Source organism: Triticum urartu, chromosome 7A (genome assembly GCF_056163025.1).
Source record: "Triticum urartu cultivar PI428250 chromosome 7A, HENAU_Tu73, whole genome shotgun sequence".
NCBI lineage: Eukaryota > Viridiplantae > Streptophyta > Magnoliopsida > Poales > Poaceae > Triticum > Triticum urartu.
This window is the reverse complement of record NC_141879.1, coordinates 363,406,182-363,421,299: the sequence shown is the minus strand read 5'-3', so window position 1 is coordinate 363,421,299 and position 15,118 is coordinate 363,406,182. Positions and strand designations below refer to the sequence as shown.

Genomic DNA, 15,118 nt, shown 5'->3' with positions numbered 1-15,118 from the left:
GTATTTATAGAGGCGGGAGTAGGTCAGCAGGGTGCTCCTGGGCTCCACTACCCACCAGGGCGCGCCTGGGGCCCCTCACGCGCCCTGGTGCCTAGTGGGACCCACATGCCTCCTCTCGTGTGCTCCTTTGGTTCTCTGGGTGTCTTCCGGGCAGAAAAAATCTTCAAAAAGTTTCGTCGTATTTGGACTTCGTTTGGTATTGATATTCTACAAAGTAAATAAAACAAGCAAAAAACAGTAACTGATACTGGGCACTATGTCAAAAGGTTAGTCCAAAAAAAATATAAAGTTACTAGTAAATGTATATAAAACATTTAAATTAATAATATAACAACATGGAACAATAAAAATTATAAAATATGTTGGAGACGTATCAGCGACCCGATCGAGAAACTAGAGATTAGAGAGTAGAAACAATCGGACAAATTGGGACAAGTATAGAATCAGAAACGTAAAGTAGCTACTCGTTGGGACGAAGAAAGACAAACATGCAAACATACCTACCCGACGACGTTGGTGTCGAATTGAGGATGCGGTCCTGCAAAAAAAGAAATGGAAGATGCGGCGATGCCTCTTGGTGTTTTTCTAGGGCAAGGTGATTCGTCCTGGTGTGTACACTCCAACATCTCTCTGTACTAGCCGACATAAGCCTGGGCCTCGTTCTAGATTTTTAATACGCACATTGCCATTAGAATTAGAATGAAGAGTAGTATAAGTACATGTACGTATCTGGGATGGGCCACTTAGTTTTGGGGCTCGGGGCGTCCGCCCCGCTCGCCTTGCTCTAGGACCGGGTCTAAAAGCTACCACATTCATTACGACATGACAACAAATTAAACAATTCATTAAATAAATCATGTCAAATGTGTAACAAATATCACATCCAAAATGACTATGTCAAATATTGCAATGAAAGCAAAAGACACAAAATCATGGCAACGCAGGTATAACACACAACACATACTTGAAAATGACAAAAGTAACCAAGCTGCATAATGGGGCATGACGAGAATTACAAATACCCACACCCTGGACATGGCAAAAATCCTACATGGACACAAGCAAAAGGAGGAGCACAACAAAAATGAGGAAAAATTGCCCCTAATAAAGAAAAAATTGTCGTGGCCGCCAAATGCCCCGTGTGATGATCTTTCGGCCTAAGCCACGATGCTTGCCACCGTAACACCGAAAAAATCGCAGATGTGCTGTTGTGTCCTTTCCCGCCGCAGTGACTACATGCAACCACATTGAAACCCTACCCCTCATCACCGTCATGTGCCGGCATCACCCAACCCCAACGAACGACGATGCAACTGCTGCCAAAGTGACGTCCGACATTTTTCTTTATTGGGGGAGTAAGTAGTTTTTTCACATTTTTCGTTTGGTACATATACATGAGTGAGACCTGCGAGGCAGGTTTTACTTTCACAAAACGGACCGGGATTGTGCGGGAGAACAGTAATCTGGTGCTACCGAGACTTAAATGCTACCGTGATACAAGCATCTGGGTCGTCGGATTCTTAGATTGGATGGCATTTGATAGTTGTTGGACCCGCTAGACCTACGCGCAATTTTTGGACTCTTTGGAAGATTTTTTTGGAAATATTGCAGAGTCATTGAGAACCATCCGATCTGAAAATCCGACGGTCCAGAAGTTCATATCACGGTAGCACCTAAGATAGCACTAGATATTTTCCCGGACAGAACAAGCCGGCACATGTCCGGTTTTTAAAGCCCGCGATGATTAGCGTGGCCGGACCTCTTCCTCCTCGTCTCGCGTACTCACCAGCGTCAAACCTGACGGTGGAAGGAAACCTCTCCTCGCCGACCACCGACGGCCTCCGTGTCTCCTCCAGCCGGAGCACGTAGCTACGCTAGCCCATCTTTTCTCTCCTGCTTCGTCTCTCTCCTCCTCGCCCAATCTGCCGGAACATGGCGTTGAGCGGAGGAGATCCGTCCGGATTCGTCGGTAAGCCCTATCTTTGCTTTGGTAGCTCCAATTCGTCCCCGTGCTTCCCTCGCCGGGAGTGATTGAGGACGAATTTACACTCCTGTTTGTCTGGAGCCTTCTTCTGCTCCAGACCTCGCGGTGCTACGAGGGTGTTGGTTGTAACCCTAAACCGGAGCGCGTAATTGTGGTTTGTTTACCGAGAATTAGCACGTTTGGGGTACGCACCTACCGCTGCAAGGGAGGAATTCCTCCAATAACAACTTGGTTGTGCTGAATTGCTGTCTGCACGGTGCCCCGTGTAGGGGTCCGGAGATTAGTGCCTTTTTGCCAGCTGCGGATATAGCAAATGAGCAACATGGTATAGGATGTATTAGCTCGACAATCGCCTCTACTCGTTGCTAACAGATTTTGTGTGGTAAAGGCTCATAAGTACTTTTAAGCCTGCCTGAAATTTGAGTTTGGTGGTTCACTGAATTAATTAGTTTTGCTACTGATACACTGAGCATCACAAAGCTATTTTACAGTCACATGGGTGTCTTGAGCAAAGGACATGGGTGTGACCAATGGTAAATAATTTGATAAGAGGTTGCTGGTAATTGCTTCAGAAGTACAAGCACTCTTTTTTTGCATGTGTCTTTAGGTTTGCAGTTTTTTCCTCTCAATAACTTAAGCAATCTGTCTCATGTGAAATACCTGTCAATCAAAGAGTGCTTTAGCATGTTGGTCGTACAATTCTCTGGCTTATATGATGCAATTTCAGTATGTACCATGGCAAAACTTTCTGGAAATTCCCCTTTTCAGCTTATGTGTGCATGCGCCTTCCTTTTTGTAGATTGCACAATTCTGCTGCAATCAGAAATTGTAGTCGATAATAACCCCTCCAAGAGTGTAAATACCAAAGAGCAGGTAATGTGCCTGTACAGTTTATTTTCTCCCCTTCTGTGCAAACATTGAAATATTACTGATAGTTGATCTTTGTTGCATCAGATTATTTCTATTACAGCTGAGAAAACAAGTGCTACTGATGCGCGTGGCTCTACCTCCTTAAAGTCACCAAAAGGTGCACAGGAGAAGGCTAATTTTTTGGGAAAAGGTGGAGAACAGCCTTATGTCTACCAGACCAATGTGTATGCACCACAGCCACAGACAGTCTATTCTGGAGGTTAGATTGCTATTATTTTCTGTGTACTAATAATGCTGATACTTATACATATTCTAAGCATCATTTGCACATTGCAGAGGGCAAAATACATACCCAGAACACTAAGGCCCATGCTTGGAATGGGTGTAAATTCCTACACCTGTATTTATTCTACAGATGTAAATTACCGGTCATAGCTAATTTTCCACCTGGAAACAAAACCACCAGTCTAGGCGTGTATCCTAAACTGTCCGAATACGATTGAAAACGCTAATCCAAGCGGGGCCTAAAGGGTCAAGTTTGCATTGTTGCCCACTATATTTGTTTTTTACTATCCATACAATTGATTTTTTTGCTTCACTGGTCTTCTTTGTTCACCACTGCTACCTCTGTAACTAAATATAAGATGTCTTATATTTAGTTACAGAGGTAGTAATATGAAGTCCTATTGAAGTGTTATATCTTGATTCTTACGAGGTTAGATGGTAGATTATTTGGTATATCCTTTTCATGGAATGCTTTTTTTATTTTGAATATTATTTTGATCTTCTGTAGGATACATCAATCCTTCAGGGCAATGGGAAGAGTATCCCTATTATGTGAGTATGGAAGGACTCCATTCTGCGTCACCTGTAAGTAGCTGGCTGTTGAACTTGTTTTACTTTCTTACTTATGTTTCCAAGTGTTTTTGCTGATGTAATTATACAATGTTAACTAGTCAATCATGCTATCTCCTGGGTATGCGAACAACCCCCAAATGATGTATGGAGCTTATTCTCCTGTTGCAACTGTTGGAGAGGGCCAGTCCTATTCCCCTATGCACTTCCCCTTCTCATGTCCTTACTATCAGCCACCGGCTTCTCTTAGTATGGGATACTCAAATTCTAGTACTGGAATGTCTCAAGGAGACCCTATGCTTCAGCAAGAGTACTTTCTTCCTGATGGTCTTCTCTATTCACCCACAACTGTGTACCACCAACCATTTGAGTCATACAACAGAGGTAAGTTCTGTACCTTTCAGTCTCCGGTATTATTCCAGGCAAAAGTATATTGACTGGAAGCAATATGTGTTGTTGTGATAGATCGGTCAGAGCCATTTCAAACTAATTGTGAGTTTCTTCCGCAGCGGCAACACAACCAAACAATGCTCCGGGATTATTTGGGCAAGGGAATGCACCATTGGTTTCTGGAATGGTATGTTGTCATGCAATTTGGACTGTTTGCACAAGCTTCCCTGGACACGTTCAGTTCAGTAAAAATGGGGCAGTTATTATTGGACCTCAACTTTGGTTATTTGTTAAGCTTACTGTGCCCTGAAATGTCCAGTATTGACTATGCATGTTATTTGCAGCAGCATGGATCAATGTATAATTCTGGATCCTACAAGGCACGCCAACAAGCTAGTAAATATGGAGGCATTACTCCTAATTGGGGTTCTGCTGGTCGTAGATTTAATAATTTCGACTACAACTCCAGTCAACAAAGGGGGAGCATGCCATTCAATATCCAGAATGGTGCGCTGGAGTTTCTGAATGAGCAAAACCGTGGCCCACGTGCTGCAAAACCAAAGAAACAAGACAGAGAGAATTCTTTAGTAGATGACAAAAGCGAGAAAACCACTCAACTTATTGACAGTGAACTGTACAATTGTCCTGATTTTGCCACGGAGTACAAGGATGCGATTTTTTTTGTAATTAAATCATACACGGAGGACCATGTACATCGGAGCATTAAGTACAATGTTTGGGCCAGCACAGCTAGTGGCAATAGAAAGCTGGATTCAGCTTATCGTGCGGCCAAACAGAAAGAAGACCATTGCCGTGTTTTCTTGTTCTTCTCGGTAAGACCAGCCCCTTTCTTTTTATAGTTTATATGTTTGTGTTGATGTAAAGATGAGGCTGAGAATGATGCATTGGATCTATGTACTCCCTCTGTAAACTAATATAAGACGTTTTAGATAGTGATCTGAAACATCTTATATTAGTTTACAGAGGGAGTACATGGTTTGTGTCTTTAGAGATGTGAAATTTATTCTGATTCATAACTGCTTATAGGTTAATGGCAGTGGTCAGTTCTGTGGTGTTGCTGAGATGATTGGACCTGTTGACTTCGACAGAAGTGTTGATTATTGGCAGCAAGACAAGTGGAGTGGCCAGTTTCCTGTGAAGTGGCACATTATTAAGGATGTCCCAAACACCCTACTCCGGCACATCACACTTGAGAATAATGACAACAAACCTGTAACAAATAGCAGGGACACCCAGGAGGTAAAAACAATCGAGTTTTTATGGGGAATACTTGAAAAGAGAGGATATGTTAACCAAATGAACAACTCATGCAGGTCAAGCTAGAGTATGGTCTCCAGATGCTAAGCATATTCAAGAATCATGAGGCCGAGACAAGCATTGTGGAGGACTTCTACTTCTATGAGCAACGGGAGAAAGCCTTGAAGGAAAATAGACGTCAGCAGCAGCCTGGCAGCGCAGAGTCCCTGAAGCCAACAGACGCTAAGGCTGTAGGGAATTCTGTTACTCATATCGCGGACTCATTTTCTCGGAGTGTCCAGCTGAAAGAAATCGAGAAAAGCGATAACAAACGTGATGGTGCCATCTCAATGAATGATGCACAGACAGCTACCATCAAGGCCGAAGAAAGCAACGCAAACAAAACTAAAGGTCCTGTGGAGGAGAGCAGTTGATTTATCTTCTGCCATTTACTAGTTTGGAGCAGCTATGATTTGATGCTCGTCTGGAGTTGAGAAGGGAAAAAGATGCCGATTCGAGTTCAGGCGTGGGCTGCTGCTGCTTCAGTTGTGAACATGATAGTCCTTATTTCGCCTCCACTTAGGTTATTATAGTTTCAATATCATAGTTCCAAAATTCTTGTTCGTGGATCCTTGCTTCCGTGTTCTTTCTTGTTTTCTTCTCTTTATTTTTTACTTGTGTTGTGTCGTGAATGCTGTTCAGTTTTAGTGGCCTTCTCATCTCCTTTTGGTTTACCCGTCTATCATAAATGCTGTCGAGTTTTAGTGGTACCTGCATCGTGTTGTGAATGATGTTCCCTTCTACTAGTGTTTTAGCCGTAAGAAGGGACGGATTTATGCATCAATAACATTCCATAATCTACAGCTCTGTGATAGTTTCATCTCTATGCCTCCTATCTTTTCTCATTCTCATTACGTTATAATCTTGTTATTCTCTTGTTGTTCAGCTGCGCCCCTTTATTGGTCAGGATGCTTCCTAATATTCGTTGAAAATTTTGTGTTGCTGCTTGAGCCATATGAGATGAGATTTTCATACACGGCGGTACTAAAATATATTTGCCATAGCATGTATTTGAGATAACATTATTTGTTCTCTAATTGCTTATTTTAGTTGCAGTTTCATACAAAAGAATATAGTGAGCGTGCACATGCAACACACATCTCAATTAATTGCGACCCTATATTCACGATCTAGCATCATATGCATAGAGTAAAGACGCCTAATTATCTCAGTATGTCATGATACACTAACAAGTTGTGCAACATCAAGGATTCATGTTGTCTACGGCTTCATTCTCAATATGAGTAGATGCACCAAGAATCCTTTTCTTACCTCGCAACTATCCTCTATGAAAACCATAGGTCATTATCCTGAGAGTTTTCATGAGGTAGAATTCAAAAAGGTAGCAATATTAAATACTCACCATGCAAATTGGTTGGTTCAATTCTTTCTTGTTTCAAGAGTGCATAAAACCAAAAGCCAAATAACCAGAGAGACATGCTATATTGAAACTAATGGAAAGCATGTCCGTGAGTGCATAAAACCAAAATCCAAATAACCAGGGAGACACGCTACATTGGAAACTAGTTGAAATCATGCACTTTTGATTTGCATGCTTTCTTGTCTATGGGACAGCCGCTTTGAAAGCAGCCTACAGTGACAATTGTTCTTTGCAAAATCAAGGACTTGCTCGCTCCTACTCCCTCCTTCCGGAATTAGTTGGCGCTCAAACAGATGTATCCAGCCGTTCGAGCATTATCTAATTCCGGATGAAGATAGTAGTAAACATGCACGTGTCTTGTCTCAATAGACAAATATGACATCGTATATATCTTGAGATAACTAAATATAGAAATCTTTACTACTTAAAAAGAATGTAAGGTTTCCATTTCACATTTCTTCCCACCGTCCCTTTATCCAACCTTCCATGTATATGATAATCAATCACCTTAATTTACTTGCCTTCTGAACTAATTTCACTTTAATTTCCTTACCAAACTACTACTCAAAATATAAGATAATTCACGGTTAGAATTTGATGAACATTTATTTGCACAATCGCATTATTATTGACAGATAAACCACAAACTAACGTACTAGAATATTTATATCCCGTTGCAACGCACGGGCATTGTTCTAGTTTCTTAAAAAAAGCTATGCCAGCCACATCTGAATTCCCTTCTAATTCTTGCAACCTCATTTGAAATCTCAACAAATTAAAGTACTTTATGCATATTCAGGAGTAACAGAATAGTTCAACTCCGTGTATCATGAATACAGAATCATAACCGCGAGACCATACCATATTGTATTTACAAAAATATTTCCAAGTGAAAACATGCTTTAATAAAGGGGATTTCTATTTTCGTGCCCCTCCTTCCTTAGTTGTGCTCAGTTTTGCCCCACCCATCTAACATTGCTCACTTCCCCCCTCCTCTACTCTCCTCCGCCTTACAAAAGGCCAAACAGTGTCATGCTATCGGGTCAAAGACATTGACCGTTACTTCACCCGGTACTGACACATGGGACCATTGAAATGCTGACAGGTTTTTTTGAGGATATGAAATGCTGACAGGTGGGAGTGGCTAGTGGATGGCTGGGTCATTTGTCTAGAAAGGGGGACGCAATCTCTCTCTCTTCCTCTCCCTCTCTCTCCCACATCCCCCCCTAGCCTGAGCAACCCACCTCTACCCCCTCCCCACCCCCAATCCTGTAGCCGATGTTGGCGATGACGACACCATTGGAGATGTTTTGTGCCGGCGATGTTCTCTTACTAGAGAAGTGCAAGGAGATCTGCTCCTGATTTCCAAGCACCAAAACTCTGGTGCAGCATGCGTTGCAATTGTTGATAGATGCGAGGATGGATGAGACCCGGCGGTGTAGGATCTAGAAGTAGATGTGTCTAGAGGGGGGGTGATTAGACACATAGTGCTAAAGTTGCAATTTTTTAAGCCTTTTCGGTTTAAGTGGAGTTTAGGCACAAATTCAATACACACAATACATATCAAGCAAGCATGCAAAGAGTATATGAGCAGCGGAATGTAAAGCATGCAACTTGCAAGAATGTAAAGGGAAGGGTTTGGAAAGATCAAACGCAATTGGAGACACGGATGTTTTTCCCGTGGTTCGGATAGGTGGTGCTATCCTACATCCACGTTGATGGAGACTTCAACCCATGAAGGGTAACGGTTGCGCGAGTCCACACAGGGCTCCACCCAAGGGCAACGGTTGCGCGAGTCCACGAAGGGCTCCACCCACGAAGGGTCCACGAAGAAGCAACCACCCACAAAGGGTCCACGAAGAAGCAACCTTGTCTATCCCACCATGGCCATCGCCCACAAAGGACTTGCCTCACTAGCGGTAGATCTTCACGAAGTAGGCGATCTCCTTGCCCTTACAAACTCCTTGGTTCAACTCCACAATCTTGTCGGAGGCTCCCAAGTGACACCTAGCCAATCTAGGAGACACCACTCTCCAAGAAGTAACAAATGGTGTGTAGGTAATGAACTCCTTACTCTTGTGCTTCGAATGATAGTCTCCCCAACACTCAACTCTCTCTCATAGGATTTGGATTTGGTGGAAAGAAGATTTGAGTGGAAAGCAACTTGGGAAGGCTAGAGATCAAGATTCATATGGTGGGAATGGAATGTCTTGGTCTCAACACATGAGTAGGTGGTTCTCTCTCAGAACAAATGAGTTGGAATGATGTGTGTGTTCTGATGGCTCTCTCACTTAGTGAGAAGGAGGTGGAGGGGTATATATAGCCTCCACACAAAATCCAACCGTTACACAGTTTTCCAATCTCGGTGGGACCGAATCATAAAACTCGGTCTGACCGAAATAGTAAACCTAGTGACCGTTAGGAATTTCGGTGGGACTGACATGCAACTCGGTAGGACCGATTCGGTTAGGGTTTGGGCATAACGTAATCTCGGTGAGACCGATTACACAAACTCGGTGAGACCGAATTTGGTAATTAGCTAACCAGAGAGTTGGTCAGGCAAACTCGGTGGGACCGATTTGCTCTTTCGGTGAGACCGAGTGGAACTCGGTGAGACCGAGTGGAACTCGGTGAGACCGAAAAGTTACAAAGGGGAAACACTGAGTTTACATTGCAATCTCGGTGTGACCGATTCGCTCTTTCGGTGGGACCGAAAAGTTACGAAAGGGAAACAGAGAGTTTGCAACCCCATCTCGGTGGGACCGAGATCCTTATCGGTAGAACCAAATTGCTAGGGTTTGGTAGTGGCTAATGACAAGTGAAACTCGGTGGTGCCGGATAGGAAGAATCGGTAGGACCGAGTTTGGCTTAGAGTTTAGGTCATATGTGGAAGTGGGAAAGTGGTTGAGGATTTTGGAGCATATCATCAAGCACATGAAGCAAGAGGCTCATTAAGCAACACCTCATCCCTCCTTAATAGTATTGGCTTTTCCTATGGACTCAATGTGATCTTGGATCACTAAAATATAAAATGAAGAGTCTTGACCTTTTGAGCTTGAGCCAATCCTTTGTCCTTAGCATTTTGAGGGTTCCACTTTCATATCCATGCCATGCCACTCCATTGTTGAACTTATCTGAAACATGCTAGATAGAAGTGTTAGTCCAACAAGAGATATGTTGTCATCAATTATCAAAACCACCTAGGGAGCACTTGTGCTTTCAGGCGGATAATTCCAGATCGATTCAAGGGGGTGACTTGTATCGGGGTTTTCGTCTAGACGATGCGTGAGTCAATGGAGTCATCGGATCCTCGACAGCGAGCTTGCTGGTATTCATACCGGTTTCGACGTGGCCCGCCGGATCCATAGGTCAAACAAGATCTCGCTGGTATTCCAGGGTGATCTACGTGCAGCCTCCCCCTAATATGTCTCTAGACATAATTATGCCTGATAATGTAGATGAGTTTTTGAGGACCGTCGAAAGGCCTGCGCCCGACGAAGAGAAAATGGTGGAGGAGGATGAGGATGAGGACGAGGATTGGTTGTCAAAGCCTGCTCCGGCCACCGATGTGCAGATGGTGTAGGAGGATGAGTATGCAGAGGAGGATAGGTGGTCGCTCATCATAAAGCCTGTGACGGAAGCCGGCGACATTTTAGGGGTTCTCACGTACAAAGCGAAGCCGGAGGATAGGTGGCTGTTCATAGTTGTGTAATTGCAATTGTCATATAATGGAATCTCTTTTGTTTACCGACGATTGTTGCAATGTTGTGGATCCGATATGTGGATGCTACCTCATGTACTGAACTTTGTTTTGTTTATCATCGATTGTTCCAGTGTTGTGGATCCGAGATGTGGAAGCTACATCATGTATTGAAGTTTGTTTTATTTATCGTTGACTGTTCCAATGTTGTGGATTCGAGATGTGGAAGCTTACCTCATGTACTGAAATTCATAATGTGCAAGCTAAAAATATAGCAAGAACACTCTGAAATTTCTCACACTTTCTTCACAAAAAGTCACCGTGGGCACTAGGAAAAGGAAGAAATAACTTTTTAACCAAACCTGTGATACGTCCATTTTGCATCATGCTTTTATATTGATATTTATTGCATTATGGGCTGTTATTACACATTATATCACTACTTATGCCTATTCTCTCTTATTTTATAAGGTTTACATGAAGAGGGAGAATGGCGACAGCTGGAATTCTGGACTGGAAAAGGAGCAAATATTGGAGACCTATTCTACACAACTCCCAAAGTCCTGAAACTTCACGGAGCATGTTTTTGGAATATATAAAAAATATTGGTCGAAGAAAATACCAGAGGGGGGCCACCAGCCAACCACAAGGGTGGAGGGCACGCCCCCGTCCTTGTGGGTCCCCTGGTAGGCCTCCGGTGCCCATCTTTGGCTATATGGTGTGTTTTGACCTGAAAAAAAAATCAGAAGGAAGCTTTTGGGACGAAGCGCCGCCATCTCGAGGCGGAACCTGGGCAGAACAAATCTAGGGCTCCGGCGGAGCTGTTCTGCCGGGAAAACATCCCTTCGGGAGGGGGAAATGGAAGCCATTGTCATCACCAACGATCCTCTCATCGAGAGGGGGTCAATCTCCATCAACATCTTCACTAGCACCATCTCCTCTCAAACTCTAGTTCATCTCTTGTATTTGATCTTGGTCCCAAAACCTCAGATTGGTACCTGTGGGTTGCTAGTAGTGTTGATTACTCGTTGTAGTTGATGCTAGTTGGTTTACCCGATGGAAGATTATATTTTCAGATCCTTAATGATAATCAATACTCCTCTGATCTTGATTATGAATATGCTTTGTGAGTAGTTACCTTTGTTCCTGAGGACATGGGAGAAGTCTTGTTATAAGTAATCATGTGAATTTGGTATTCGTTCGATATTTTGATGAGATGTATGTTGTCTTTCCTCTAGTGGTGTTATGTGAACATCGACTACATGACACTTCACCATTATTTGGGCCTAGGGGAAGGCATTGGGAAGTAATAAGTAGATGATGGGTTGCTGGAGTGACAGAAGCTTAAACCCTAGTTTATGCGTTGCTTCATAAGGGGCTGATTTGGATCCATATGTTTCATGCTATGGTTAGGTTTACCTTAATTCTTCTTTCGTAGTTGCGGATGCTTGCGAGAGAGGTTAATTATAAGTGGGAGGCTTGTCCAAGGAAGGGCAGAACCCAAGCACCGGTCCACCCACATATCAAATTATCAAAGTAACGAATGTGAATCATACGAGCATGATGAAAACTAGCTTGACAGTAATTCCCATGTGTCCTCGGGAGCGCTTTGCTTTATATAAGAGTTTGTCCAAGCTTGTACTTTGCTAAAAAAGGACTGGGCCACCTTGATGCACCTTAGTTACTTTTATTACTTGTTACCCATTACAATTTATCTTATCACAAAACTATATGTTACCGATAATTTCAGTGCCTGCAGAGAATACCTTGCTGAAAACCACTTGTCATTTCCTTTTGCTCCTCGTTGGGTTCGACACTCTTACTTATCGAAATGACTACGATAGACCCCCTATACTTGTGGGTCATCAACATGCAAACTTTTTTTTTGGAATTATTGATCAGAATGGTAAAACCCTTGCCAGTGCCAAAAATGGACATGTTATCATGTACGATGCCATGGAGATTCCCATGGGCATGGTTATATGAAATAGACCATTTTTTAAGTTTTTGATATTGCCAGTGTATCATTTTCCCACAAGCTAGCGCACATGAAAGGCCCCAATGCAAAAATGATTTCAATTTTTGAGTCTTTTCTCGTTTTCTATTATTTCTTTCAAATTAGTGTCAAAATTGCATGGATGACTAATAATATAAATTGGTTGGGAATTTAACCTTTCTTTGTGGCTACTGCCTACATTTCTAATGTGTAAGCTAGAAATTATTTTCCACAATTTATAGGGCCAAACTAGAGTAAACTTGTAGTTCAAATTTGAATTACTTGACGTAAATTGCTAGAAATTCAATAAATCCATGATATATAGCAAAAGCACTCTGAAATGCAGGCAGTTGGAACCCATCTGGTCTACTTTAGGTGAAATTTAAAGGGCACAATTTACAATCTTATTTGTGACACTTGCTTTAGAAAAAAGTCATCTTGGGCACAAGGAAAAAAAGGAAAAATAACTTTGAATTTGTGGTATTGGAAGTTTATCATTTTCCCCACAAGCTAGTGCACATAAAAGGTTCCCATGCAAAATAATTTCAATTTTTTGAGGCTTTTTACATTTTTTTAATTTCTTCTAGATTGTTTCCAAAATTGCAAGGATTACTAATCATATAAAGTTTTTTGGAATTTGACCTTTGTTTGTGGCTACTACCTTAATCCCTAATGTGCAAGCTAGAAATTACTTTCTAGATTTTATAGAACCAAACCAGAGCACACTTGTAGTTCAAATTTCAATTACTTGATGTAAATCGCTAGAAATTCCATAAATCAATGAAATATAGAAAAGTACTATGAAATTCATGAAAATTTAGCAATTGGTATCCCATGTCACTCTGACTTCACCCTCTCCGGCTCAAGTACACTGACATCGAACACTCTTCGATGTGCCACGCACAACGATCGTCAAGCAAGCCTCAATCCTCTACGCGACACCAACTCTCAAGAGCACCGACAACGCCAAACCCAAGAGGCTTTTGCGCAAGCACGAGAGCGGCAACGCCAACGCCAACATGAAGAGGAAGAGCGAGCGCGTCTACACCAAGAAGCACAAGATGCCGAGGCACAATGTCAAGCGCAACAATTGCGAGATGCTCAAGCACTTGAGGCGCAACAAGCCCTCCAAGATTCAAGTCGAGCCATAGCTAACCGAGGCCGACAAGCTCGTGCACATGAAGAAGCACTTCGCGAAGAAGCTCATGAACAAAGATTTCAAGGTCGCGTGCATCGTCAAGTTCCTCACGTTCCTCCTCAAGCTCGACAAGCCTCTCCACAAGCCCCTCAAGGACATCAAGTTCATCAAGAGCATGAAGACAATGGGAATCCTCCACGACAAGAGCAACATGAGGTTGACAACCCTCCTCACCAAGAGCAACACGAGCTTAACAATCATCAACAACATGGGCGTCATCATCCCCGACCCCAACATAATGAAGAGCAACGCTACGGCAAGCTAAAGTTCACCATGACCAAGTTCAATGGAAGCAACGATCCTGAATAGTACCTTTCATGGGCATTGAAGGTCGACAAAATCTTCCGCTTGCACAACTATGACGAAGAGAAGAAGATCACGATGGCATCCCTTGAGCTCCAAGACTATGTCCTCATTTGGTGGGAACAAGTAATCGAGCGCCGAGAGGCAAGAGGTGAACCACCCATCACTACGTGGACGCAAATGAAGGATGTCATGAGAACACGCTTTGTGCGTACCTACTACAACTGCGACCTCTTCAAGAAACTCCAACTACTCAAGCAAGGAACCAAGAGCGTTGAAGAGTACTACAGGGAGATGGAGATTGCCATGATACGAGCCAATGTCACGGAAGATGATGAGCAAACTATGGCACGTTTCTTGAATGGACTTAATCACCCTATCAAGAATAATGCCGACTTCCAACCATACTCGAACCACATCGAGCTAGTGCATCAAGCTACCAAAGCGGAACGCCAAGTGCAAGATGATTTCAAGTATGCCAAGTTCTCATCCAAGTCATATGGTTTCTCCAACACCCAAGCTTCAACGACTCCAACACCTTCTACATCAACAAAGCCTTCTCCAAGCAACGTCGACAAGTCGAGTTACAAGAAAGCTTCGTCAACTACAAGTCATCCTACTACAGCGAGCAACTTCAAGCCGAGAGATTCATCATCATCTACCCCAACCAATGAGATCGTCAAGACAAGTTCCTTCAAATGCTTCACATGTGGAGGCCGAGGCCACAAGTCCTATGAGTGCACCAACAAGTGGACCATGATCCTCAACGACGACGGCATTTATGACTCAATGAGTGAAGGAGAAATGGATGTTCTTGAGCAAGTCGCCATGCACCGGCAAGTGAACAATGAAGAGGAACAAGTCTTTTGCGATGAAGATTCAGGTCCCGCTCTTGTTGTCTCCAAGGTCTTGACTCTCCAACATCACCAAGAAGAAGACCAACAATGCCACATCTTTCATACCAAGGCCGACATCAATGGATGATCCATCAAGGTCATCATCGATGGAGGGAGTTGTCATAACCTCGCAAGTGAAGAACTTTGCTCCAAGCTCCAATTTCCCAAGACGAAGCACCCACACCCTTACAAAGTTCAATGGCTTAGCGACTCCGGCACTATCCAAGT

General features: G+C 43.1%; 1 protein-coding gene across 3 annotated transcripts; it reads left to right on the top strand.

Moving 5' to 3' along the window:
- The first annotated feature begins 1,717 nt into the window (after nucleotides 1–1,717).
- Nucleotides 1,718–6,242, top strand: LOC125525811 (YTH domain-containing protein ECT2). Of its 3 annotated transcripts, none has more exons than XM_048690814.2 (9): nucleotides 1,718–1,969; nucleotides 2,784–2,857; nucleotides 2,939–3,113; nucleotides 3,648–3,724; nucleotides 3,811–4,093; nucleotides 4,219–4,286; nucleotides 4,447–4,932; nucleotides 5,147–5,359; nucleotides 5,434–6,242. In XM_048690814.2, the coding sequence occupies exons 1-9, from the start codon at nucleotides 1,933–1,935 to the stop codon at nucleotides 5,788–5,790; spliced, it is 1,770 nt and encodes a 589-aa protein (XP_048546771.1). In that variant the 5' UTR covers nucleotides 1,718–1,932; the 3' UTR covers nucleotides 5,791–6,242. The 3 variants fall into 3 exon arrangements, with proteins under 3 accessions (XP_048546771.1, XP_048546770.1, XP_087390523.1); XM_048690813.2 differs by having other exon boundaries at nucleotides 4,444–4,932; XM_087534397.1 differs by lacking the exon at nucleotides 1,718–1,969 and having other exon boundaries at nucleotides 1,994–2,857; nucleotides 4,444–4,932.
- Nucleotides 6,243–15,118: the final 8,876 nt, after the last annotated feature.

What these genes read in the sequence shown, in the direction of transcription:
- LOC125525811 (XM_087534397.1), top strand. Translation starts at nt 2,669, where the DNA reads ATGTTGGTCGTACAATTCTCTGGCTTATATGATGCAATTTCAGTATGT. An exon ending in GTGTAAATACCAAAGAGCAG is followed by an intron (nt 2,858 to 2,938) that starts GTAATGTGCCTG and finishes TTGTTGCATCAG; the next exon opens with ATTATTTCTATTACAGCTGA. An exon ending in GACTCCATTCTGCGTCACCT is followed by an intron (nt 3,725 to 3,810) that starts GTAAGTAGCTGG and finishes AATGTTAACTAG; the next exon opens with TCAATCATGCTATCTCCTGG.